We start from the raw sequence: 24,721 nt of genomic DNA on the forward strand, positions 1-24,721 counted from the left end.
AACCAAAAACACCTGATTTTTTAAATTTTAATATCGAAACAGGCTTATTTAAGCTATTTTTCACGTGTTCGTTTTTCTGTTTTCATCCTTCGTTTGCCTTATGTTAGTTTTTGTGTTTTTTTTATTGTTTGATCGCCGCATAGCGAGGAAAACAGAAACTGGCTTCCGCAACTTGACATTGTCGCACCTGCTAATTTTGGTTTATAAACGTCAACCTAACACACTTATCAATTCATCTGTTCCCGTGGTCGAGATGGTTAGGTCGCAGGGGTTTTTTTTTTCCATTTCCTTTCCACCTCCGCGTCAAACGTTCGGGATTCAAGCCTACCTTTATACTGAAACTATTTTTTTTTCTTTTACACCTCCAAACAACCGGCCAACGTTTTTTTTTTTTTAACAGGGTTATTTTAATCTCCCCCCACCACCACCACCAACACAAAGTTACCAAATATAGCAGGACATGGGGTGGGTGGAGGTTTTGACGGGTTATACCACTCACCCCCATCAATGGGGTGGGGGCTTCAGGAGTGTCACTTGTAAATGGGAACCCAATGCATGCTCATACCGTTTAATGTAGAGCTACCAAACTTGCCATGATAACCCCATCATGGGAGAGGGGGAGGTTTTTATGGGTTACATTGCTCACTCACACCAACAAAGGTTGCAGGGGGGAGAAAAGGGCATCACTTACTAGGTTTCGAAGCCAGTGGTAACAGTACTCCATTTTAGAATGTATTAGCTAGAGGATTGTGTCAGGATCATGGGTCATTTATAATGGGGAACCCTAATTAGTGTTCACAGGTTTGTGTGAATAAAGATCCATACTACTGCCCCCTCATGTTCCTTTGAGGGGGCTGCTTTGGCTTTGCTACTTCAAAAGTTTGAAGCTATTTACATCCACAACCTCTTTTCTTAACCTTTCAGAGTCCATTTTTTGAAGACTCTTTTTTAGCCCAGTCAACAACAGGTACTTTGCTAGTATATATATATATATATATATATTAGTAGTGAAACAATGAATAGCCAAAATGAAATTTAACCAACATCAGCAATTTTGTGGGTTGTGGTCACAAAAGATTTGGGTGGGGAAGGCCTTTCACAGTGCTGAAAAACCACAATTATTTCCCCGTACTTTACATTGACAAAAAAAAAAAAAAAAGAAAAAAAAAGCATCAGATTTTGCTTTTAGATTCAATCTCACCCCCCACAGCTGGAAGACAAATGTCCCAGACAGAGGGAGAGAGACACACACAAACAACTTCCTTTCTTTCCAAAAAGGGCTGCTTCAAATGTACCTATTGTTAACCATCTCCACTTAAAGCTCTGCGATTAATCAAGAAATTAAAGTTTTAAAAGGACTTTGGAACTATCAACTTTACAAACTGATATACATGTTTATTAGAATTTTGTGTTCTTGTCCAAAATTCTTCCTATATATTATATAAAACTAAAAAAAAATAAAAGAAACATCTGTGTGTATGTACCCATGATGAAATGAAAATATATTCCAAAAATTGTGTAAATTATTTAGTCATCTATAATATAAATCTCAACTGTCTGTTTAAATGTATGTATGTATGTATGTATGTATGTTTGCCTCTCAAAAACTTTCAACAGAGGAGACGGCTTTTCACGAGACCGGTATCACTTTGAAGCTCAACCCTTTAGACGACAAATATTGAAAAATTGGCCAAAAACATTAATTCCTTCACCCTCAACTCGGCACGTTTTTACAAGGAGGGGTTGTTTTATACGCTGATATTTTCGAAAGTCATCGCCTCTTTTTGATTATCTAGCCTTAATTTAAACCTACATCACTTCCAGTTTGGCGATGGGCGCAACGGCTATCGCGTCACTTTTTTCCCCCCCTTTGCGGTACGGGTTCGAACCTGGCTGCCTAATACAACTTCTATTTTTTTTCAACATACACTTACAAACACCCAAGTAATGCCGGGCACTCAGGTTAGTATTTTTATAAAAGAAAATCGTTTCTAAGCAATTAATAAAAATTTTTAGACATTACAATATAAATTTCACAAGTTTGAATGATGTTGCTTTATTTCTTTGACCAGCCAAATTTTATTTGCTATTGTTGTACCATGTTATTTGAAAATATAAGGACATACTTTGTTACAACTGACTTTTAAACCCAGATAATTGCTAATATGAAAATTACTATTTTTCGTTTTGAGCGATACTCCATTTTGTAAAAATCAAGCTTCTTGTAGCATATTTACACATTTCGAACATATTTTCCTGCTGATTGCATGCATTGTATTAAATATATTTTAAGCCAAAATGATTCCTCATTAATTATTATAAAAAAAAAGTAATAAAACAATTTTTATCAAATCACGTTAACCCCACTTCAAACTCATCATTTATCAACTATTTTAAGTTTAAAAATATATAAAATATAAATTAATGATAAAATAGGTTCAGCTAGTTATCTAGATCTTTCATACAGTTTTCATAATCTTGATTGCTGCCAATCTCGCTAGGTTCCAACCAATGTTCTCTCAAGCTTTCTTCAGGTCACTTTTGTCTTAGTTGGTAATATTTTTTGAATTTCAAATTGAATATTTAATCAACTACAAAACATTCCATACCATTTTTTTTTTAAATTTAGTTTTAGTGAACTGTTTTTGTTAAGTTACTGTACCAGGGATTGAACTCCTCATCTCTAGGCAGAATACACTTGAGAATGCCTCCCACCCAATGTTTTTATCTATTAGGCTAGATTACATTGAACTACTCTTGGAAAGCATTACTCTTTAAATAATTACTCCTTGGCATTAGTGAGCATTGTTCTCAACATGATTGAGCCTCAGACCTCAACTATCTATTTGGGGAAAAAATAAAAAAGGATAAATAATGTTTTGATTTTTTTTAAAGAACCAGACTGATTAAAATTATGTAAAATGATAGAGTAGTAAAAATAAAAGTTATCAAATTTTATTGCATTTGTTAATGCTTAACATTTCTTAAAATCAAGGGGAGGCAACTGATATTTTGACAAAATAAATGTAATCCCTTATCTATAATATAAATCTCACCTGTCTGTTTAAATGTATATTTGTATATCTCACAAAAACTTTTGACAGAGGGAATGGATCCTGACAAGATCAGCATCAATTTGAAGCCTGATGTCTCAGATGACAAATATCGAAATATTGGACAGGAACATTAATTCCTTCACCCTAAACTCAGCCGTTTTGTAAAAGGAGGGGTCGATTTTTTTCGATTTTTTTTTTTTTTGGAGACATCGGCTAAGATGTCAGATTTTCTTTCACTTTCTTTTCTGCCTTTGCATCACGGGTTCGAGCCTGCCTGCCTGCTACCACTTTTTTTTAACACCTCTCTTCACCCCCGACTGTTGTTTTGATTCCCTCCCCACACTACTACCATTTTTTTTAACACCTTTATCCACATTCATGGGTTCAAGCCTGCCTATCACGGTTTTTTTTTTGTTATTTTTTTCTCAACACACACCTCCAAACGCCCGGACAATGCCGGGCAACCAGGCTAGTTTCAACATAAAGAATTGTAGACAGCTAATATCTATGTATTTTGTAAAAAAAAATAATTCCAACAGACCTACTTGATTATTTTTTGTAATTTTTGGAATTCTTACTAATTCCAATGTGACACGTATGTAATCGTGTTTTTGCCTAAAATGCATTTTTTAAAATTCTGCACAAGCACTGAAAAATTTATTAAATAAAAATGGTGGCTCAATTTTTTTGTTTGTTTCTTTTGTTCAAAATAAGGCCAGAGCGTTTTGATAGATTCATCTTAAATAAAAGAACAAAAAAATAAGTGTTCATCGTGACATACAATTTTTCTTAGAATAATTCTGAGAATGCAGTCAGCCATGACACACCTCTGAATGTGCTGCCACCATTTCACACAGAAACCACTACCTCAATTGCTTTAAACAATAGACTTTTTGAAATAATTTTGCTTTTAGAATTGCCAGCAATCACTGAAAAAGGATTATATAAAATGCAAGAGAGTCAGATGCTCGATCCATCAAGTCCAAGGTAGAAGAACAGAGGCTTAGTTCCCATAAGTTTTGACAAATAACAAACAAGATCCTAGTCTTCTATCCCACCACCATCAATGGGGCTGGAGTGATTTCGTCAGTAGCTGCCAAGACCTTCATCAAATTAAACCCTGTGTGATCAAGGCCACATACCTTCCAAATTTTCTCCCAAGATCAAAAATAATTTGAGCAACATCCACATATATCTGTCCTTGATATTACCAAATTCATCAAGAACCTTAATGCCAGCAAAGCAACTGGTCCTAACAATATTCCAGTCATAGTACTCAAAAAAGCTTAAACTAGAACTAGCACCCATTCTTGCAAAGCTGTTCAATCTATGCCTAAAGGAAAAAGGCTTCCCAACACCTTGGAAAACCTTGCTGATCTGCACAGTATTCAAAAATATTGAAGATAGGTATGCTGCATATCAGTACAGACCAATTAGTCTTCTGTGTGTCATGAGTAAGTTGCTTGAATCTGTGTTATAGAGAAATTGTCAACCACTCCAGGAAAAACAAGCAACAGGGTTTCCGTCCTACAGATGATGTGTTGACAATAATTTCACATAGTATCAGTGAATTTATCGACGGGGGTTTCTTCTCTAGAGAAATCATCATCATGACGGGCTCCTTGCCCGGACCAATGTGACTCTTCCTCTCCAGAGTTTCCTGTCTTCCATCAGCTGCCTCAGATCTTGAGGTTCACAGTTGGCGTCATGTGCTATTTGCTGGATGTATGTGGATCTAGGTCGTCCTTTGCTTGCGCGTCCATGTCGTAGTGTCCATAGCAATGCATCACTCACTAATTCATGCTTGCTACTCAGACAATGACCAACAAACCGTAGGCGTCTTTCTCTGATGGTATTAGATATGGCAGGTAGGTTGCCATAAGTTGCTGCTCGTGGGATGATTTTGCCAAGATATATTTAATACTGTTCGTAGTATACGGGTGTATGTGCCGTCTAGTTTTCTTTCCAATAAAAGAAATAGCTCAACATATCAAAGCCATTTGATACAGTTTGGCATAAAGGTCTTCAACTACTGAATCTTTTCTTTCCAATAGGTTTATACAAGTAGTCATCAATGGGCAGAAGTCGAAAGCTGGTGTGCCCCAGGTATCCATCCTAGACCCAACTCTTTTCCTTATCTTCATCAATGATTTCCAAAATCACATTTTAAGTTCATTCGTCATTCATTTCAGAGTTTCTCTCTTCAGACCTTGAGCATGTGGTTGATTTTCACACATCCAAAACCAAGCTTCTATCTTTTCACCATAAATGCTCTGATCCCCACTTGGCATCCAACTTATGGCTCTTGTCTAAAAAAAAAAAAAAAATTAAAAAAATAAAAACTCCCTGCTTCAGCAAGCTTCTGTGACTAATCTTCAATTTCTGACATCAAATGGAAGACAGATTAAATCTGTTGCTAAGGTCGTTGGAAAAATAGTTGCATCATTCTACTACTCTAGAAGGCATCTCATTCCTGACACAATCCTCTAGCTAATACATTCTAAAATGGAGTACTGTTACCACTGGCTTCGAAACCTAGTAAGTGATGCCCTTTTCTCCTCCCTGCAACCTCTTTTCCACAGAAGAGACACTGTTTCATGGCAAGTGCTCATCTATGGTTCTTCCCAGCCAAACTTTCACAAAAAGCACTCGTCTAGATACAACTACTATCAACAATTTCCCCCACACTTTATCTGTGCCTCAATCTAAACGCAATTTCATGAACAAAGTTTCTTTGTTAAAACTGCCTGCCTGTGGACCTGTTTTGCTGGGTTGCTTTCCAGCTGACTACAACATGGTCGTTTTCAAATCCAATGTCAACAAGTTCTTGTTGAGTCGTCCCCTTAAATAATGAAGTTTTACCCAATTTCCACCGTTAATAATCACTAGGCTGTTGTCTCACTGACCACCGCACATTCATTAACCCTTATCCTCGAGTGACCTTTGGGCCTTGATAAGTGGTGGATATCTTGTAATAAAACAAAGAATTCAAGGAAAAAGAACATTTTCTTTTAAATACCAAACGTGTGTACATAATTAAAAGAAAAAGGTTTTATTTTTGCTCCATTCACAACCTTTTTAAGAGGAAATAGATATCCTTCACATTAAAAACAAACTGTTTAACTTTGTCCTCGTGAGGAGGCGATAAAAGCAACACATCTAATAGTATTAACTTTGAGAAAGGACTTGGCGGACTTGGTTGAGTTCTAAGGTCCACAGGTGATCAGCCGTCGGCAGTAGAATTGTGACTGGTTAACAATCTTGTGTGATCATTTCCTCAACCGCCATGCATGGGCTGCCGCAAATCAGAGAAGTCGGCTCAATTCAACCAAGATGAACAACACAGAGAAACTGCAGAGCACGTTTTGTTTTTCGCTCCGAATATGTTCCGTCTCATATCATAGAAGAAAAAGATGGCTTCAATGTATCTTTACTTTTATTTTTGTTCATGTGTGAATAATGATTTAACCTTTGTTTCTCTACATCGATTAAAAAATGTTATCATAGAAATGTGTAGCAGACTATCAAATAAAGCATCAATGAATCATCACTATTAGTTAACTATCTCGTGCGACCTTGCTTTGGACCGCCATGCATGAGCTGTCAACATTCATACCATAAAAGGAAATATTTTTTAAATTGTTGAATTCATATTTTTAAAGCTTATTTTTTTAGCTCTCTAACTTGCCCAATCAGTCTTGCATGTGACGGCACATGCAAAAGCACTCAAGAATTTTATGTCCGTGTATTATTCAGGCTCACCTATGGTGAAAATGAGATCGTTTAAAGGCTAGAAAAAAACAACGCCAGAGTTGTTCAGCGAGTAACTACCGAAGTTGCTATGGTAGTGTGTCTGGTTGTGTCAACGTAATTGTTCACATCGTGTCGGGTTGACAGAATTGTTCAGGGTAATATTGGGTGGTTGTATAATTGGAGATGTCCGGGATCATGTCGGGTCGGGTCGACGGAGATGTCCGGGATCATGTCGGGTCGGGTCGACGGAGATGTCCGGGATCATGTCGGGTCGGGTCGACGGAGATGTCCGGGATCATGTCGGGTCGGGTCGACGGAGATGTCCGGGATCATGTCGGGTCGGGTCGACGGAGATGTCCGGGATCATGTCGGGTCGGGTCGACGGAGATGTCCGGGATCATGTCGGGTCGGGTCGACGGAGATGTCCGGGGTCATGTCGGGTCGGGTCGACGGAGATGTCCGGGGTCATGTCGGGTCGGGTCGACGGAGATGTCCGGGGTCATGTCGGGTCGGGTCGACGGAGATGTCCGGGGTCATGTCGGGTCGGGTCGACGGAGATGTCCGGGGTCATGTCGGGTCGGGTCGACGGAGATGTCCTGGATCATGTCGGTCCGGGTCGACAGAGATGTCCGGGATCATGTCGGGTCGTGTTGACAGAGTTGTCCAGAACCATGTTGAGTCATGTCGACCGAGTTGTCCAGGATCATGTCGGGTCATGTCGATTGTGTTTGTTCAGGATTGTGTCGATGAAAGTGTTTGGTAACATGTTTGGTTACATCGACAGCATTGTTCATGTTGAATCATGTAGATGAAAGCATTCAGTTTACATTTGTTGTAATCGTACTTCTGCATCCAATAACGATTTTTTTTTTCACTTTTGAGTCTGGTTCATTACTCTTTCCTAGTGAAGCTATATTGTACAGCACCAAAACTTTATATAACTTTATCATGGATGGTTTTTTTTCTTTTTTTAAATTAATTTTTAAAAAAGAGAAGGATAACAAAAAGATGTACTTACCTCCCCACATGCCATAAACTTTGACACAGTATCTTGCACGATACACATTGCAGGGTTCCATCTTAATTGGGTTGGTTTCTGGACTTTCAAACTTCTCATTGCAATTCTGATCGAGGGTTGAGTTACATACAAAGCAACTCAAGCCTTCTGTTTGGCAACAGTACACTACAAGTAAACACAACAAGGTTCATTATCATTAATATATATATTAGTGATGGGACGATTCCATTTTTTCCCTCAATTCCTATATATTTATTGATTTTGTTTGCAATTCCAGATTCCAATTCTTTAAAAATCTCTAAATATTTACCTATTGAGTTGTTTTTATTCTGATTACCATAAAAACTAATTTAATAAAGGTATATATTTTCGTGAATGTAAAAATACACTTGTGTTGGTTATCATAGTATTCACCATCTTATCATTTTATGATTTTAACAAAGCACAATACTAAATGGGGAGTTGTGTAACAAATTCTTGTTCCTATTCCATTTTAACATATGCATGTTAGTACAGTTAGAGAAGCACAGAGGCAATTCCGAAAGCTAGCAGTTTGAGGAAAACAATTATTGAAATAGAAAGTAGTCCGACATCTGGGAACCTCAACAGTGAAGGGGTAGAATCTTGCTGACGAGTTCATAGAGAGTATATAGTGGGGCCTCAGTACAGCACATTCGATTAAAGTACTTGTAAAACAAAGGGGTGCAACATTGCAGTGATGTGACGGGGGCTGGAGCTTGCTAGATAGTGTGGAACTTTTTAGAGACTCTGTAGACCATTTCATCTGTATTTTAGTTTGTAAGCATGACTATATTTTGAACTAGCAGGATGAACCAACATTGCCTGGGATTGATGATCAACGAATGTTTCACACTCACATATTTTTATTGTCATCAAAATTAGTGAAATCGTCCATTTTTTAATCAAATCAATTGGTTATCTGCTTTAGTCGGAGATCCATTGCGGTGACTCGGAAGGAAGTTTTACATACCTCTTGCAATGATTAGTCCACAATATATTGCAGTCAACATTGCATTGTAGAGAATCTACTTTTGATCTTATAAAATTATTTGTTAGATATACAGCAGAACCCCGGGATATGGCATTAAAAATTAGTAACAAAATACAGCACAGTATATAACACACATGTATATAATCAAATAACATTTTAAATAACACTGTAAGGCGGGGAAAATACCGTAACTAGGGGCCAGAAAAATATCATATTCCACATCGTAACCAGAAACAACCGTATTCTAAGGCCACCATATCCGAGGGTTCTACTGTAATGGCTTGCAATTAAGTTTAAAATGCAAAAATCAAGTATCTTGCTACAATTGTGCTCTAAACAGAAACATCTGTAGCAGACGACACCCGCTACATCACAGGCAGGAGCTACTTCTCACGACTTTGAGATTTGAAATCCATTTCTCCCTGGCTTGTCAAATCACAAGCCAGCTCTCAATCACGTGACATATATAAAAGGCGAAATCTGAAACCATTCTCGCTGGTCTGCCCAACAGCAAACATGGGAGAACATGAGTACTACGAGCTAACACTGGCTCTCTTCTAATTACCATTTATTTCCTCGTGCTGTGCCCAAACAAACTTTATCATTCTACAGGACTACCCAAACGAACATTCTTTATCATGCTAAAGAACATACAACTCACACTCATGCACGACAACACGTCAACACACTGAAGACTTTGCCCTTTCTTTCTCTTTTAACCAACTTCCTTCATACCGACAGCTACTAGCTATAAACACGTGTAAACAGAACTGAACTATTCTCTTCTTCAACCAGCCGGCATGATATTAATTCTATCCTCACACAAAAACACTTCAACCTACTAACCCATTTCTCTTGTGTACACTCTACTAACGCCACTAACGAGAATGACAAATAAAGTTTGTTTATTAAATGCTAAAATGAAACTTCTTTTCGTTTTTTTCATTATTAACTAAAAATGTGTGTGACGTCTTCCGAGCGCACTGACCTTATGATAATGAAGGTTGGACTCTCCAACAAGATGGTGTGACAAGCCACACTGCTCATATAACAGAGCAGTGGTAGAGAGACAAAAACAATGGCCCTCCTCATCAGCTGATCTTAACGTTTTTGATAGTCATTCCTACAGAGTTAAGACTGCTCTTCACCTTCTCAAAATTTTGAAGTTTTTAATTGGCTTCCTTTGTTCCGGCGACTACGAGCTGTAAATACGTGTGGACTGAACTGTTCAACCAGCCGGTATGATATTAATTTTATCCTCACACAAGAACACTTCAACCTACTAACCCGTTTCTCTTGTGTACATTCTACTAACGCCACTAACGAGGATGACAAAGTTTATTAAATGTTAGAATGAGACTTCCTTCCGTTGTCTTCACTATTAACTAAACATTCATGTCGAACACGCCCTTGTCATATCAAAGAACCTACTGTCAATTTTATACACCTGGCTTTACTGCTGGGGTGGTGATAATGGCTTGAATTTAAGTTTAAAATGAAAAAGTCAAGTATCACGGTACAATTGTGCTTTAAGCAGAAACATTCGTCTTGAATGCGCTTCTGTTATATCAAATAAATTACTGTTGACATTATATGTCAGGAATTTTGGCTTGTGAGGTAATAAAACTTTTCAAATACACTTGTGATGTTAGGCTGCGTAACGGGTTAACTTTGGTCAAAATCACCTACTCTTTCTTTCATCAGATTATTTCAATTATCGATACTTATCAGAGACATTCGGATACAAAACCTATCTAAGAACACTGTCAGGTACAAAGTACCTTTGTTTGAAATTTCATAAAAATTGATCCAACTGTTTTAGAGTCTATAGGGAACAAACTCATACAGACACAAACACAGTCAAAAGTCCTTTTATATATTAGTAAAACTTTTTCTTTTAAGTCTTCCGCCTGCCAATATGTCACCAACCAATCAATACTGAATATATAAGGCTAGTATTTTTATAATAATAGTTTTTGATAACTTAACTTATAATTCAAAACTGCTTCCAACCATCTTACATATCGAAATAGGAAAAATTATCAAAAAATTATTTTCCAAACATAATCTCAGCAATTATTATTTTTTTAATTGCATGTGGAATGGCTAGAATGCATTGTGGTGAAAGAAAAATATGAATTTTATTCTGCAGAGACAATTAAATCCAGATTAACAAAACAGAATATTTTGAAGATGCATCCAATATTCATTAAGTATTGAAAAATTTCATTTCAAATGCAAAACGAAAAAAATATTGCAAATCTTTTAAACTGAAGTGTGACAGGCAAAAGCAACTGTAAGTCTGCTATATTGATGTGTGGACACGTTTCAAAAAGATCTTTTAATTTGAAGTTAAAAATTTCTGCTTGGTTGTCGGGTTTGCCCAGGTACTTTTTGATTGCATTTGATCGCTAAAGAAAAAGAGAAACAACGGATTGAGAGAAAAAGAAAGGAATTCAGAGAAAGAAAAGGAAACAGGGGAAAAAGAAAAGGAAAAAGAAATTAGAAAAATACAAGACGAGAGATAAGAAATAGAAAAAAAAAAAACAAATAGAAATAAAAACAGAAAAAACTAAAAAAAAGGGAGAAAAAAAAGTTTCCTATCCCTTCCTTTGCCAAAAATAAAAAAAAAAACTCATTTCTGACAATCAGAATCGAACAGAAAAACGGTGAAAAATGACCGTTTCACTTGTTTCTATCTTTGCAATTTTGGTTTTCTCTCTCATTGTCTTCGCTCTATAAAAATGGTTTCCGCTCTAGGCTATGACACATGGCAGAAGCCATACGAAAACTCATTTCTTTTACGATCAAAGAAACGAGAAAACAGCCAGACCTTTTGGTGTACATTCTTCATCTTCGCTCAATGTTTTTCATTTTCTTTAATATAAGGTTTCCTTCGGATTTCTTTGTTGCACGACATAAGTTACTGACAAACATTTGGGTCCCTTATAATTCTGTTTGAGATAAATGGGGAGGAGGGGGGATTTAATTGAAAGTTTTTAAAATAATTAATGGCATTTAGAAAGTAAAAAGTTAACCATCAGTTTATTTTCAAGCATCATAATTCTCTTTTTTTTTTTCCTATTTTATCTTTTAGCTCTCACATTACATGCACAATGTTTCTGATAAAGGAGTAAGAATTGCTGTTTTAGGAGTCAGCTATTGTTTTGAGTTAATGGCATGTGGGAAAGTATTCAGCGTCAGACAGTTTTCAATTTATCCAATTCAAAGACTTAAAAATTGCTTTCAAATAACAGTGGCATGATAGTAAACACGTCATAGTGACAATTTATTATTTGAAATCAATTTTAAGTTTCTAAGCTGTCAAGTGGTTAAACTCACAGGCAAGTGTCCGATTTCAGCATTGTTGTAGTACATTATAGACTGAGCTTAGCCGTCCATGTGGTGCAAATGGTCTGCCTCACATTGAGGGTCTGTAATGTGGTCATTATTCTTTTTCAACAGTGTCGTTACATTTTAACATTCGGGCCCAATACGTTGTATGTGAGACAGTCGCAAGGAAACAAACAAAAGGAAGAAATTTGACTCTGCTTTTAAAAGTCTCGTCTGTCATGTAGTTAACAAAACTCTGAGGTCTCGACATAGGCTTAGAAGTCTATCGTCCCCATGGGACACATGTCCATCTCATCGGCACACGCTTTTTCCTGGTCCTCACCAAATGGTGCATTTTTTTTTTTTTGCTATTTTCTTTCCTTTCTCTTCCTCTGCTGTGACACCACATTGCACACCAGCTTGGTAATTTGCATACATGTCATGCAGCTGTGGCTGCAACTGCTGCTACTAACACACATGAGTGGCTCTGTTACAGGTCAACCTTGTGTTGTATCTGACCCTTGTGGCGGGGTTGTTGATAAATAGGACCAGAACAGCAGGACAAAACATAGACGTTAACGTATTGTGAACAGAAGAGAATACAATAACCTCCCAACATTGTAAGCTTATCGCAATGACAGGACATTAGACATTAATATATTTCATTATAGGGGTTAGACATAAGATCAGGAAGGGATTTGAAAAGTTAGCATACTAGAGAAAGTATACTCTGGTCTACAAAAAGTGCCTATCAGCATTCCCCAGTAAGTAAACCTCAGGTGATTAGTAATAAACTAACCAATTCTTAAAGTGGGAAGATAAAGCTTGGGAGAGTGAACCTTTGAAGATTGAAGAAAACCACACTTCAATTCGAAAATTACAAAACATTGTTAGGCTAACCCTTAACATTATGAACGTAAGCAGATACAAGAACTGGTGTAACAACGGCTTCAAAAAGGTCACAGGTCACATTTCATCTTGGTAGGAAGCTTTAACTTCTAAATTTCCTTCAATCTAGACTTGTCTGGCCTACACCTTGTTGATTTGCACATCTAGTCCATTCTTTATGCAACGACATTGTTGATGATTTCGTCATCCATCTGGTTTTTATCTCTTTGATCATGGGTTGAAATCCAAGGAAAAATCTCTGTAGAGTTGCTCTCTTGCGGAGTGCTACTTTCAGGAAATCTCTTTTCTAGTGTATACAGCGGCAATTTTCTTCTCCAATATTTTTATGAAATCCAAATGCCACTTCAAAAACTGATGTAACAAACCAAATCAAAGAAGTCCCGTTTCATCCTGGTAGGAAGACTTGTTTTTATTTTGTCCAGTCTAGTCTGGTTCTTTCATGCTATTTGACAAAACAAACTTATTTTCTATAAAAAAAAAAAAACAAAAAAAAAAATTAAAAAAAAACTCTTAATTCTGTTTTGAATTTAAAATGTTTATTTTTAAAAAAATGAATAAATAAATAAAAAGAATGCTAAATCGTAGGATAGGGACTGTTAGAATATTTCACCAAATTTTAGACAATTTTGATTTTTTGGGTTCTTTGGCCTGCAGTACTGGGGACAATGGTGATCACATTGCCAAACCTTTCTGCCAATATATATTAGATCCTATCACAAAGTACATAGTTTCTATACAGAAGATCAACATCTCCATTATACTGTCGATCTGGCAAATTATTCATTTTTTTTTTTTTCATTTAATAACAAAAATTATTAACATTACTCGGTTTTCAAAAGTTTTCAAATGTCTTTTTCATTTGAACAAAATTTCTATAAATTTGATGCACTCCGGTTAGATAAATTGTTTTAAACATCTTTTGAGATGAGGATTGGTATTAATTTTGGTTGTTTGGACTATCATTCTCATCTTGGTAGTTGTTCTCACAATAGAATCTTTTCCAAGCCTTAGATTTTGCTGGAAATTACCCAAAAGCAAGACCATACGCACATACATCTGGAAATGTAATATTTTACCTTTGGGAAAATTGTGGGGCTTGAGTCCCGGAGTGTTTTAGGGGTAAAACACATTACTTTTGGGATTAAATTTTATTTTTCTCAAAAAATTCATACTTGTGTCTAAATAGGAGTTTTGAAGGGTACCGAATTCAAATTGTCATCATTTGTCATGAAACCGTGTCATTTGGCTGTTTTACTTCAGGCCAGGGGTTTAAATGGAGAAAATAGCCAAAATCAGTCAGAGGAACTGTATAGTTTTTGGCTTGTTATATTAATATTTATAATTATATTATATTTATAATTCATATAATGTATACTGTATATATTTTTGGCTTGTTATATTAATATTTATAATTATATTTATAATTCATATAATGTATACTCATATTTATAATTATATATATATAACAATAATATTTTCTCAATGAATATTTTTTTAAATAATTTTTTTATATATACTAATTTGAATGGGGGGGGGAACTTATCTTCAATTTTGATAAAAAAAGACATGAAAACTTGTAAAAACTGAATGTACACACTTTTTTTTTTTTTTAATGTCAACATGTGGAAATAGCTGGTATGGTACCCAGGCACAGTGTTACCGCACTTGGCAAGATGACACTGTATTTCTTGTCACATCATCCATTATGGATGCAATCAGCGAGGCAAATAATCTCAACAACTTTCAGATTTCCAAGTGTAGTATCTGTTCAAAGGTGCTCATTTTTTGCTTAAAGAATAAAAATTTCCCATCACTTTGGAAAACAGCATCAGTCAAACCATTACTTAAAAATATTCGAGATTTGTCTTCTGCACTTCCGTACAAACCAATCAGTCTCCTATATGTCAGATAGTTGTGGAACAGAAGAGAAATTGGCTGTTATCTATCTATTTATCTATCTTTGTATCTGTTTATGTAGCTATTAATCTATCTAACTGGTGAGGTGAGCAAGAGAAGAGATGTGAAGCTATGTTTTGATAAAAGTTGTCAAAACATGTTGAGGTGTTAATTGGACATGTTGCACTGAAGAGAGTATGTGTCTGTTGTCACGTGTTCTGGTTAGCTGAGAAAATAGATGAGTTGAAATAGAGGTCCTCAAACAGAGCGGACGGTTTAACAGGTTGTCCCCGCCACACTGGGGAGGGAGCTGACGTGTCTTAAAGTGAAGACTAGAATTAACCACCCAAGCAAAAATATTCACTTCCCATTCTTCTGCGATCGACACTTGGGAATTAATAAAAAAAAACTATATCAAATCTACCATCGTCTTGGAGTTGAAATGCATTCATCCACAGATTCCATCCAAGAATAGATGAAATTCCCAGGTGAACCAAAAGACCAACAACGCAGTTGAAAAGTTGACGAGGTATGTCAAAATACATGTATGTGTTTATGTAAATGTCTGACACGCACGCACACAACACAGACAATCACGGAATATAAATAAACTGTAACACGATAACTTAGGGTCCAGATGGTGAAGCCACTATATAGGCATTTAGTAACACGACGCAATCACGCGACATAAATGAACCCCTCCATATTTTACACTATGCATCATGCGTAAATTCTTTCAATCTGTGATAAATCAGGAAGTTGTTAGTCATCTCAGCAAAAACAATCAACTGAATTACAAGCAATATGAATTTCATCCTGCAAGATTAACAGCTGACGTATTATCTATAATATCACACAGGATCAGCAAATCTATTGAGAGGAGCTTTGTTTCCAGAGCAATAGCTCTTGACATATCAAAGGTCTTTGGTCAGGTTTGACAGACATTTCTGCTTCACAAGCCTTCTAGTTATGGAATATCGAGATATGTTTTCTCAACCATCAAATCCTTTCTCTCGGACATGTTTAGAAAAGTTGTTGTTGGAGATCGACAGTTGAAAGCACATTCAACGCTGCATACTTTAAGGATTCATTTTAGATCCAACCCTCTTCCTGATATTCATCAATGATCTCCCAATTCAAAATTAAGGTCATTTGTTGTCATCTATGGCAGCACTTCGAAGAGCATTAATGATGAAGATTTTTCTGATTCTCTCTTTTCCCATGTGGACAATGACGATAAAGGTTGCTGATTACTTTCAATATATCTAAAAACCAAGCTTCACTTGCAATGCAAAGACTTGTCATAGTCCATTTATATTTACTAAACTTAAAAGGCTTATGACTTATACTAAATATTTCGAATGCAAACACAGGTCACAAAAATATAATAAAGCAAAATTGTCCCTATTTACTTGGCTCCTCACTAGAACAGAGGTAGATATAAGGTGAGAAAAACCCATCTCCCCAACAAAGCCACTTTTTTTTTTTTTTCCACAACTGTGAAATTAGTCATGTGCATAAAACAAAACAATTAGGACTTTTTTTCACTTCCTGGAGTAATTTCATGTTAAGGGCGGCTTTCGGAATAGACACCCCCAACCTCCCTATGTTAAGAACAGCTTTCAGAACAGACACTCCCAACTTCCCCATGTTAAGAACGACTTTCAGAATAAACACCTCATTGGGGGGGGGGATTTTTTTTTTTTTTTTTGATTGGAATAAAAATAAAAATTGTCTCAGTCTAGAACCACTTCACGGACTGATGGCTCGAAAGATTAAGTGCAAAACAGATTCTATGGTTTGCTTCTAGCTAAAAAGATTTTTTTTCTTTTTTTTAATAATTTTCCAACAGTATTTGCTTTAAAAATAACTAATGTCGCTAATAGTCATGATTATCATACATATATATGATGCGTTTACTAGGTAAGTTGCTAGTTATTAGCAGGCAGAGCTCATGCAGAGGATAGTGACTCTGATGAGTTCACATAGGCTGAATATCTCCAATACACGTTTTATTTTTTATTACCGCAAAAAAAATAAAAATAAAAAAATAAATAAAACGCATATTTGCTCTACAACAGTATTGAGCACTTTCTCCAGTTTTTATTAATTACCATTTCTACTAAACTAAACGTAAAAATTAAAAAAAATTTAAAAACGCTTCAAAATAAGTTAAAATACAAAAAAATAATGTATCCAGGTAGATGCGAGTAACTTATCTTGCCTTTGGTAACATTTACTTCTTTTTTCACCATTGTTTTGTTTACTATTGTATAAAAAGAAAAAATGCTATACATGTTTGTTTTTTTGTTTTTTTACAATAGCAAACAAAACAAAACAAAAGGCGGTCAAGAAACAGATCACAAATAAATGTTACCATAGGCAAGATGAATTATTCTTCTACCTACCAGGTTAAGATTTTGGTGTTTATTTACTTTGAAACCCAAGTAGTGTCGAGCACTTAAGTTAAAACGTCAACAAAATGGCGAACATGAGACTGTCACCTTTAAAGTCTCGATAATCACTCAAAACTAAAACGAAATACAGATATAAATTCACCCAATAAACGTCACGGTGGCAAATAACCGGTCCAAAGTGCTCGAATATTATTAGAAGAGGTGCATAAATTATGCACTGCATAATTGGATTAGTCCTAAGGAGGTTGTATATACTGAAAACTCGATTTACACACTCGCGGTTTTTATTTATAATAACATATTTTAAAAACAAAAAAAAATCTTTCTGATGGACACATGAACGAAGATGTCATATTCCAAAAAGTACATAAATTGACCTAGTTTTTTTATTTTTTTTTTTTTTAAGAAAATCAAATTTTATGACTAGCCAGATGGGATAGGTGGTATGCGCTATATTTTTGTTCAGAATGCATTAAACTTCAAGGATAGACAACTCGATTCGACTACTGAGATTTATCATGGGATTATCAATTTCAATGGCTACCAAAATACTTAATCGCTAAAAATCGTAAAATTTGATTTTCTTAAAAAAAAAATTTTTTTTTAAATACTTGGTAAATTTACGTGATTTTTGGAATAGGATTTCGTTCCGTGATGATTATGTAGTATGTACACCATAAAGATTTTTTTTTTGTATATATATATTTTTAAATAAGAGTAATTCTAAATATGCACGGTACATATAATTTAAAAAAATATATTTTTGTAATGGAATTAAACATTTTAAAATATCAAGATTGTTGTTGTTGTTGTTATTATTATTATTATTATTATTATAAACGTCATATTTCACTGGAAACTTCATGGATTTAAAACTCACAGGTAAATACAAAATATACTTGTATATTTTCATAAAAAATAATAAAATAACCACAAATACATTTAATATGTATACTAATCGTAAATAAGTAGATAATTATTTTCTAATTTTATAAAATTTTTAAAAATTGAGAAATTCGAAGTTGAAGCGGAAATAGAATTAAAGAAAAAAAAAACTAGGCGGACCCGAATAAATATTTATCCGTTTAAATTATTTAAATTGATTTGAAACTTTTTAATTGTGTCATTACAATAAAACACCATTTTAAATAAATATACATAGTTAAAAATTAAGAAATGGTGTTGAAAATATTCAACAGTTTTATAAACGATCTTATTTACACCTGCGTATTTTTATTTTTTTTTTTTTAGGTCATGTAAATTTGAGAAGTTTGGTAACGTAATTTTTGTTTTGAATTTTATATACTTACGAGCGAAAAAAACGACTAAAGACGACACAAAATGGCACCAGGGTGTCTTTATCCGCGCCATAGTTCCTTTTAAAAGACTATTTTTGAATTCCGTCGAATAGACATATAAGGCGAAAACTTGTCCCCACCTAAAAAAAGAAAAGACAGGTGGTTGATTAACTTAAAGGTGTAATGGCTGACCGGATCACTAGAGGGCGCTGGTTGTTTAGTTAAGAAAGGACAGGTAAGCAACAGGTGTGAACGGAAGGGTTCACTGCCTCACAAAGTTTACCCCTTTCTTTATCTCTTTTCATTTACTTGTCTCCCCACGAGGGCAAGAGTTGACATAAGTTTTAGCCTATCCAGCTCGCAAAATAGGGTTGGTTCTAGATAACTGGGATAAAACTAAGATTGCTAAATTTTTACATTAGGTCCACCTCCACAGTTTTCTTTAAAATGACAAATGAAATGTTTTCAATTATGCTGAATAAGAAAATCTCATTTAAATTTTGCAGAGACAAGTAGTTTTCGAGATATAAAAACCTTGTATTTGTGCACTGTAATTCACTGGACGCCATGTTTGTACGTGCGTGCGCGATAAACAACTGCCACCTAGCGGAAACACCCCCCCCATTATTTTTTTTATATTATTTGTGGAATATCACAGTTTATTTTTAGGGTAAATATTCGTAAATATTAGTGTTTATTCTGAAAGTCGTTCTTAACGTGGGGAAGTTGGGAGTGTCTGTTCCGAAAGCCGTTCTTAACATAGGGAGGTTGGGGGTGTCTATTCCGAAAGCCGTCCTTAACATGAAATTACTCCAAGAAGTGAAAAAAAAGTCCTAATTGTTTTTTTTTACACGCATGCACATGACTAATTTCACGGTTGTGTGAAAAAAAAAAAAAATTGGCTTTGTTTCCGCTAGGTGGCAGTGTGGGTCGCAGAGAAGTAGATTTGTTTATCGCACGCGCGTACAAACATGGTCGCCAGTGAAAATCAGAAATACTATAATACAGGTCTTTATATCTCGAAAACTACTTGTCTCTGCAAAATTTGAATAAGATTTTTCTATTCAGCATAGTCGAAAACCGGTCGTCATTTTAAAGAAAATTGTGGAGGTGGAGGTGGACCTAATGTAAAGAAAATGCCCTATGGTTATTTCCAAATATATATTTATTTTGAAATATTTTTAAGGAACTTGTGCATAAATGTTAGTGCATTAAAATAATAACGTTATCAAAAACACCATTCTTAACATGGGGAGGGGGAGAGTGTTTTGTAACAATTCTGTACTTTCACCTAACAGTTTAATAAACAAATAGATCGTAAAAATTTAACTTGAAAATACTCTTTAAAAAAAAAACAGTGCGATGCAATGCATTGCATTGTATAAGTACCGTTTTTAAGGAATAGGTTTATTTTTAATAAAATGTTATGATAAAAATATTTTTTTAATTTTGAAATTTAAGAAAGCCGAAATAATATGTGCATTTTTTTTTTTTTTTCCTGCGGATAATCCGGATAGAAGAGACCAGAATACAAGAAAAACGGATACAAGTACCAACTTAGAGCCTATGCCAATGTACTGTGTAATCTGGATTATAAATAATAATAAAAAAAAAATTTTAAAAACCTGATATAAGAGAGTTGCAGGGATTATATCCGGGTTACACTAAATTTTTCTTTTTTTTTTTTTTTGTTAAACAGGAGGATATATCTTTTTGGTGTTCTTAAATTTTAATATTCATTTCAAAATGATATTTCAACAATTAATTGATTAAAAAAAAAAAGCACCGGCCGATTTTTTTTTTTTTTTTTTTTTTTTTTTCATTTGGCACATACGCATTCGCATTACTAAATCGCATTACTGTTATTTTAGACAAGTTTTTTCATTTTTTTAAAGAACTTCTTTAGAACAGGGCGGTGGTTGACAATTTTAAGAAGACCCTATCTGAAAATGACAGTTTCGCGTAACTTTTAGTTAAAGACAAAACATGCACTAAAGTAATATCTATCTATCTATCTATCTATCTATCTATAAAAGTGAACGTGTCTGTGTGCCTGTCTGTGTACATTTTCCAACGCAATAACTGTGTCAATTTTCGGTCTATAGGCGCGAAATTTGATATACAGGGTACTGAGATTTGGAAAAATCGGTGTAATTCGTTTTCGGACAGAAATTTGGTTGTTAAAGGGTCAAAGTTCAACGATTTGACCTTTGAGAACTCTACCAAACTCCTCCGACAATTTTTGGGTCTAAACACTTGAAATTTTAGATATAGGTTCCTTGGACATGGATCTAACTTAATAACTAGATTTGAGCCCAAAACAATAAATTTTAAGGGGTCATAATAGGGGGTCAAAGTTTTAAAAAAAATTTACCTCTACGGTCTCTACCAAATTACTCAGACAATTTCTGGTCTAAACATTTGAAATTTTACATAAAGGGTATTCAGAGATAGGGCAAGCTTTTTCATCGGTTTGGGTCGAAAATGTTTAGTTACCAATATATAAATGTATGTATGTATGTTTGCATGTCTGCCCAACACTTTCGACAGAGGCGACGGATTTTCTCAAGATCAGTATCGTTTTGAAGTTCGACTTTTCAGACAAAAAAATTGGCTAAAAATATTAATATCTTCACCTTAAACTGGGCACTTTTCTACAGGGGGAGGTCGCTTTTTTTGCCGATATATTTAAAAGTCATCCTCTCCTTTCGATTGTCTAGCTTTAAATTTAAAAAATGTCACTTCCAGTTTGGCGGTGGTCATAACAGCATAGACGTCAGGTTTTTTTCCCGTTCTTTTCCTCCTTCGTGGTACAGGTTCAGGCCTGCCTTCCTACTACTACTTTTTTTTTGGGGGGGGGGGGGCTTTTTTTTTTTTTGTTCAACATACACCTCCAAACACCCGGGCAACGCTGGGCTGAAATGCTAGTATATCTATAAAAGTGAACGTGTCTGTGTGTCTATGTGTCTGTGTGTCTGTCTGTGTACATTTCCCTACACAATAACTCTATCAATTTTAAGTCTACAGACTCGAAATTTGGTATACAGGGTACTGAGAGTTGGGAAAATCTATGTGATCGGTTTTCAGCCAGAAATTTGGCTGTTAAGGGGTTAAAGTTCAACGATTTGACCTTTGAGAACTCTACCAAACTCCTCTGACAATTTTGAGTCTAAAAACTTGAAATTTTAGATATAGGTTCCTTGGACATGGATCTAACTTAATAACTTGATTTGAGCCCAAAACAATAAATGTTAAGGGGGTATAATAGCGGTCAAAGATAAAAAAATTGAACTATTTTTTTTTTGTTTTTGCTCAGCATACACCTCCAAACACCCGGGCAACGCCGGACACCCATGCTAATATATCTATAAAAGTTAAACTCTGTGTGTGTGTGTGTGTGTGTGTGTGTGTGTGTGTGTGTGTGTGTGTGTGTGTGTGTGTGTACACGCTTCCTTACCAAATAGCTTTGTCCATTTTCGGTCTTCGGTCTACAGACTCGAGATTTGACGTAAGCAGTATTGAGATTTGGGAAAAACTTTTTAATTGGTTTTCGGCCAGAAATTTTGCTGTCAAGGGGTCAGAGTTCAACGATTTGACCTTTGAAAACTCTACCAAACTCCTCCACCAATTTTGGGTCTAAACACTTGAAATTTTAAATGTAGGTTACTTGGACAGGAATCAAACATTTTAATTTGATTTGAGCCTGAAAAATAAATGTTAAGGGGTTAAAATTGGGGCCAAAGTTTTTTTTTTTAAATTGACCTCTGCAATCTCTACCAAATTACTTAACCAATTTCTGGTCTAAACATTTGAAATTTTACATAAATTATATTCAGAGATAGGACAGGCTTTTTAATCGGTTATGGTTGAAAATTTGAGTTGTCAAGGGGTCAAAGTTCAAAAGATTTACCTTTGCGCTGTCTAGCAAACTACTCAGCGAATTCTGGGTCTAAACATTTTAACTTTATTCATAGCGGGTATTCAGACATGCGGCAAGCATTGTAATGAGTTTTGGAACGAAAATTTGGCTGCCAAAAGGTCAAAAGAGGAATTTGGTAGAATCTGCAAAGGTCAACTCTTTTGAGTTGACCTTTGCAGATTCTGACAATTTTGGTTCTAAAGACTTGAAATTTTAGATGTAGGTAACTTGGACATGGGTAAAACTTAGTATTTTGATTTGAGACCAAAATGATAAATGTTAAGGGGTTAAAATTTAAAAAAAAAAACTGACCTCTGTGGTCTCGACAAAATTACTCAGACAAATTTTGGTCTAAATATTTGAAATCTTATATAAAGTGTATTCACATGTAGGACAACTTATGAACAGTACATAGGGCCCGAGCAAAGTTGGGCTGAACTACTAGTATATATAAAAAAAATTGTCCTTTTGCTTTTAAATGTTTTCTTAGAAATATTTTTTTCTTAGAAACTAGTTTACATAAAAAATATAGTAGCGAAATTCTAAATTTTAAATATTGAATTTCAAAGCAAACCAATGGTCTCTACTTAATTGTCATGTTACAATAATGAATATATCCAAAAATTACAAAAAATGATAAGGTAGGGAGAAAACATATTAAAGAAAACATTTTTGGACGAAAATTAGAGAAAATAAATGTTTGGCTAAAAAAAAAAACACCAACGAGTTCTAAGGGGAGGTAAATAGCATGCAACTATTGCTAATTTTTTAATAAATTGTGTGGTTTGTCTTTTTAGCATAATTGAGTTACTTCCCTTATTATTATGTCATGCATACCCAAGAAAATATGGCCATGTTAAAAAGTCGTGTTTGTTTAAATCTGACATGCCAATTAAATAGATGTCATTGCTTTAAGTTGAAATTGACACAAAAAGTCAGTAGATACCACTGATTTTTTTATCATTTCTTTCTTTTTTTTTTTCATTTTCCGAATTTCACTATTATATGTGTAGTTGCACCAAATAATCTGTAGTTGGAATTTTTTTTTTCTTTCCTCCAATAATAAAATGAAAAAAGACTTTTTTATGGCTCTCGTCTTGGAGAAGCTCCATGTCTTTCTTTCTTTTTTTTTTTCTTTTTTTTTCTTTTCTTTTTTTTTACACAGGAATCACCACTTATCAAGGCTTGACACGCTTCTGGGACTGACCTTCACTTCTGATCTGAAATGGAACACATACAAATCTGTCGCCAAGATCGTTGGAAAAATGGTTAGATCACTCTTCTGCTCTAGCAGGTATTTCACTGCTGATGCAATCCTCTATTTGCATTAGAACCAGGTACACCCTATAATGGAGTACCGGTGTCACATTTTGACAGGAGCTACTCAGTGCACTCTATCCAGCCTTTATAGAGTTCAAAACCAGCTTCAAAACCTAATAAGTGATGGCCTTTTTCTCTGCAACTTCTTTTCCACAGAAGATACGTTGCGAGCATGTCTCTGCTCTATCATTATTTTTATGGACAGTGTTCGTCTGAGCTCCAATCTAGGGTTCCCCCGTGCCAAACTTTCACAAAATACACTCAACTAGCTACAATCACTATAAACGATTTCCCTCACTCTCTATCTGTGCCTAAATCTAAACACAGATTCCATGAACAAAGGTTCTTTCCCAAAACTTCCCACCTGTGGAACACTGTCCCACTGTCTTGCTTCCTGGTTGAATACAACATAATAGCCATCAAATCCAACGTAAACAAGTTCTTGTTGAGCCGTCCCCATAAATGATTAAATTCTACCCAATTTATACCATTAACGATTATTACACTACTACCTTGCATTCCTTGACACTTATCCTCAAGTGGCCTTCTGGCCTTGATAAGTGGTGACTCCCAAGTAAAAACAAACAATTATACATGTCAAAGTAAATTAAAAATAAAACCATTCTGAAAAATAGTCAACTTCATTTGCTTATTTGAAAACATGAGGTAAACATTAACCAGAAGGGACTTTTCCAGGGAATTCACTTTGGAGCAGAACGGTTGGCAGAAACGAAAGTAAAAAAGAAACAAAAAAAAATATGCAGACCTTGGGGATAACCAAAACTAACAA

At 35.1% G+C, this 24,721-nt stretch overlaps 1 protein-coding gene across 1 annotated transcript in view; it reads right to left on the reverse strand.

Annotated features, from left to right (window-relative positions):
* Window positions 1–18,900, reverse strand: part of LOC145249552 (UPAR/Ly6 domain-containing protein bou-like) — a 62,155-nt gene extending 43,255 nt beyond the window's left edge. The window contains exons 1-2 of the mRNA XM_080111226.1: window positions 18,705–18,900; window positions 7,828–7,992 (exon numbers count right to left, since the gene is read on the reverse strand). Coding sequence (XP_079967352.1) covers window positions 7,828–7,992; window positions 18,705–18,765 — 226 coding nt within the window. The 5' untranslated portion in view covers window positions 18,766–18,900. The remainder of the gene's footprint in view (window positions 1–7,827; window positions 7,993–18,704) is intronic.
* Between the last annotated feature and the right edge of the window lie 5,821 nt (window positions 18,901–24,721).

Source organism: Euprymna scolopes, chromosome 28 (genome assembly GCF_053919585.1).
Source record: "Euprymna scolopes isolate OS-2025 chromosome 28, ASM5391958v1, whole genome shotgun sequence".
Lineage (NCBI taxonomy): Eukaryota > Metazoa > Mollusca > Cephalopoda > Sepiida > Sepiolidae > Euprymna > Euprymna scolopes.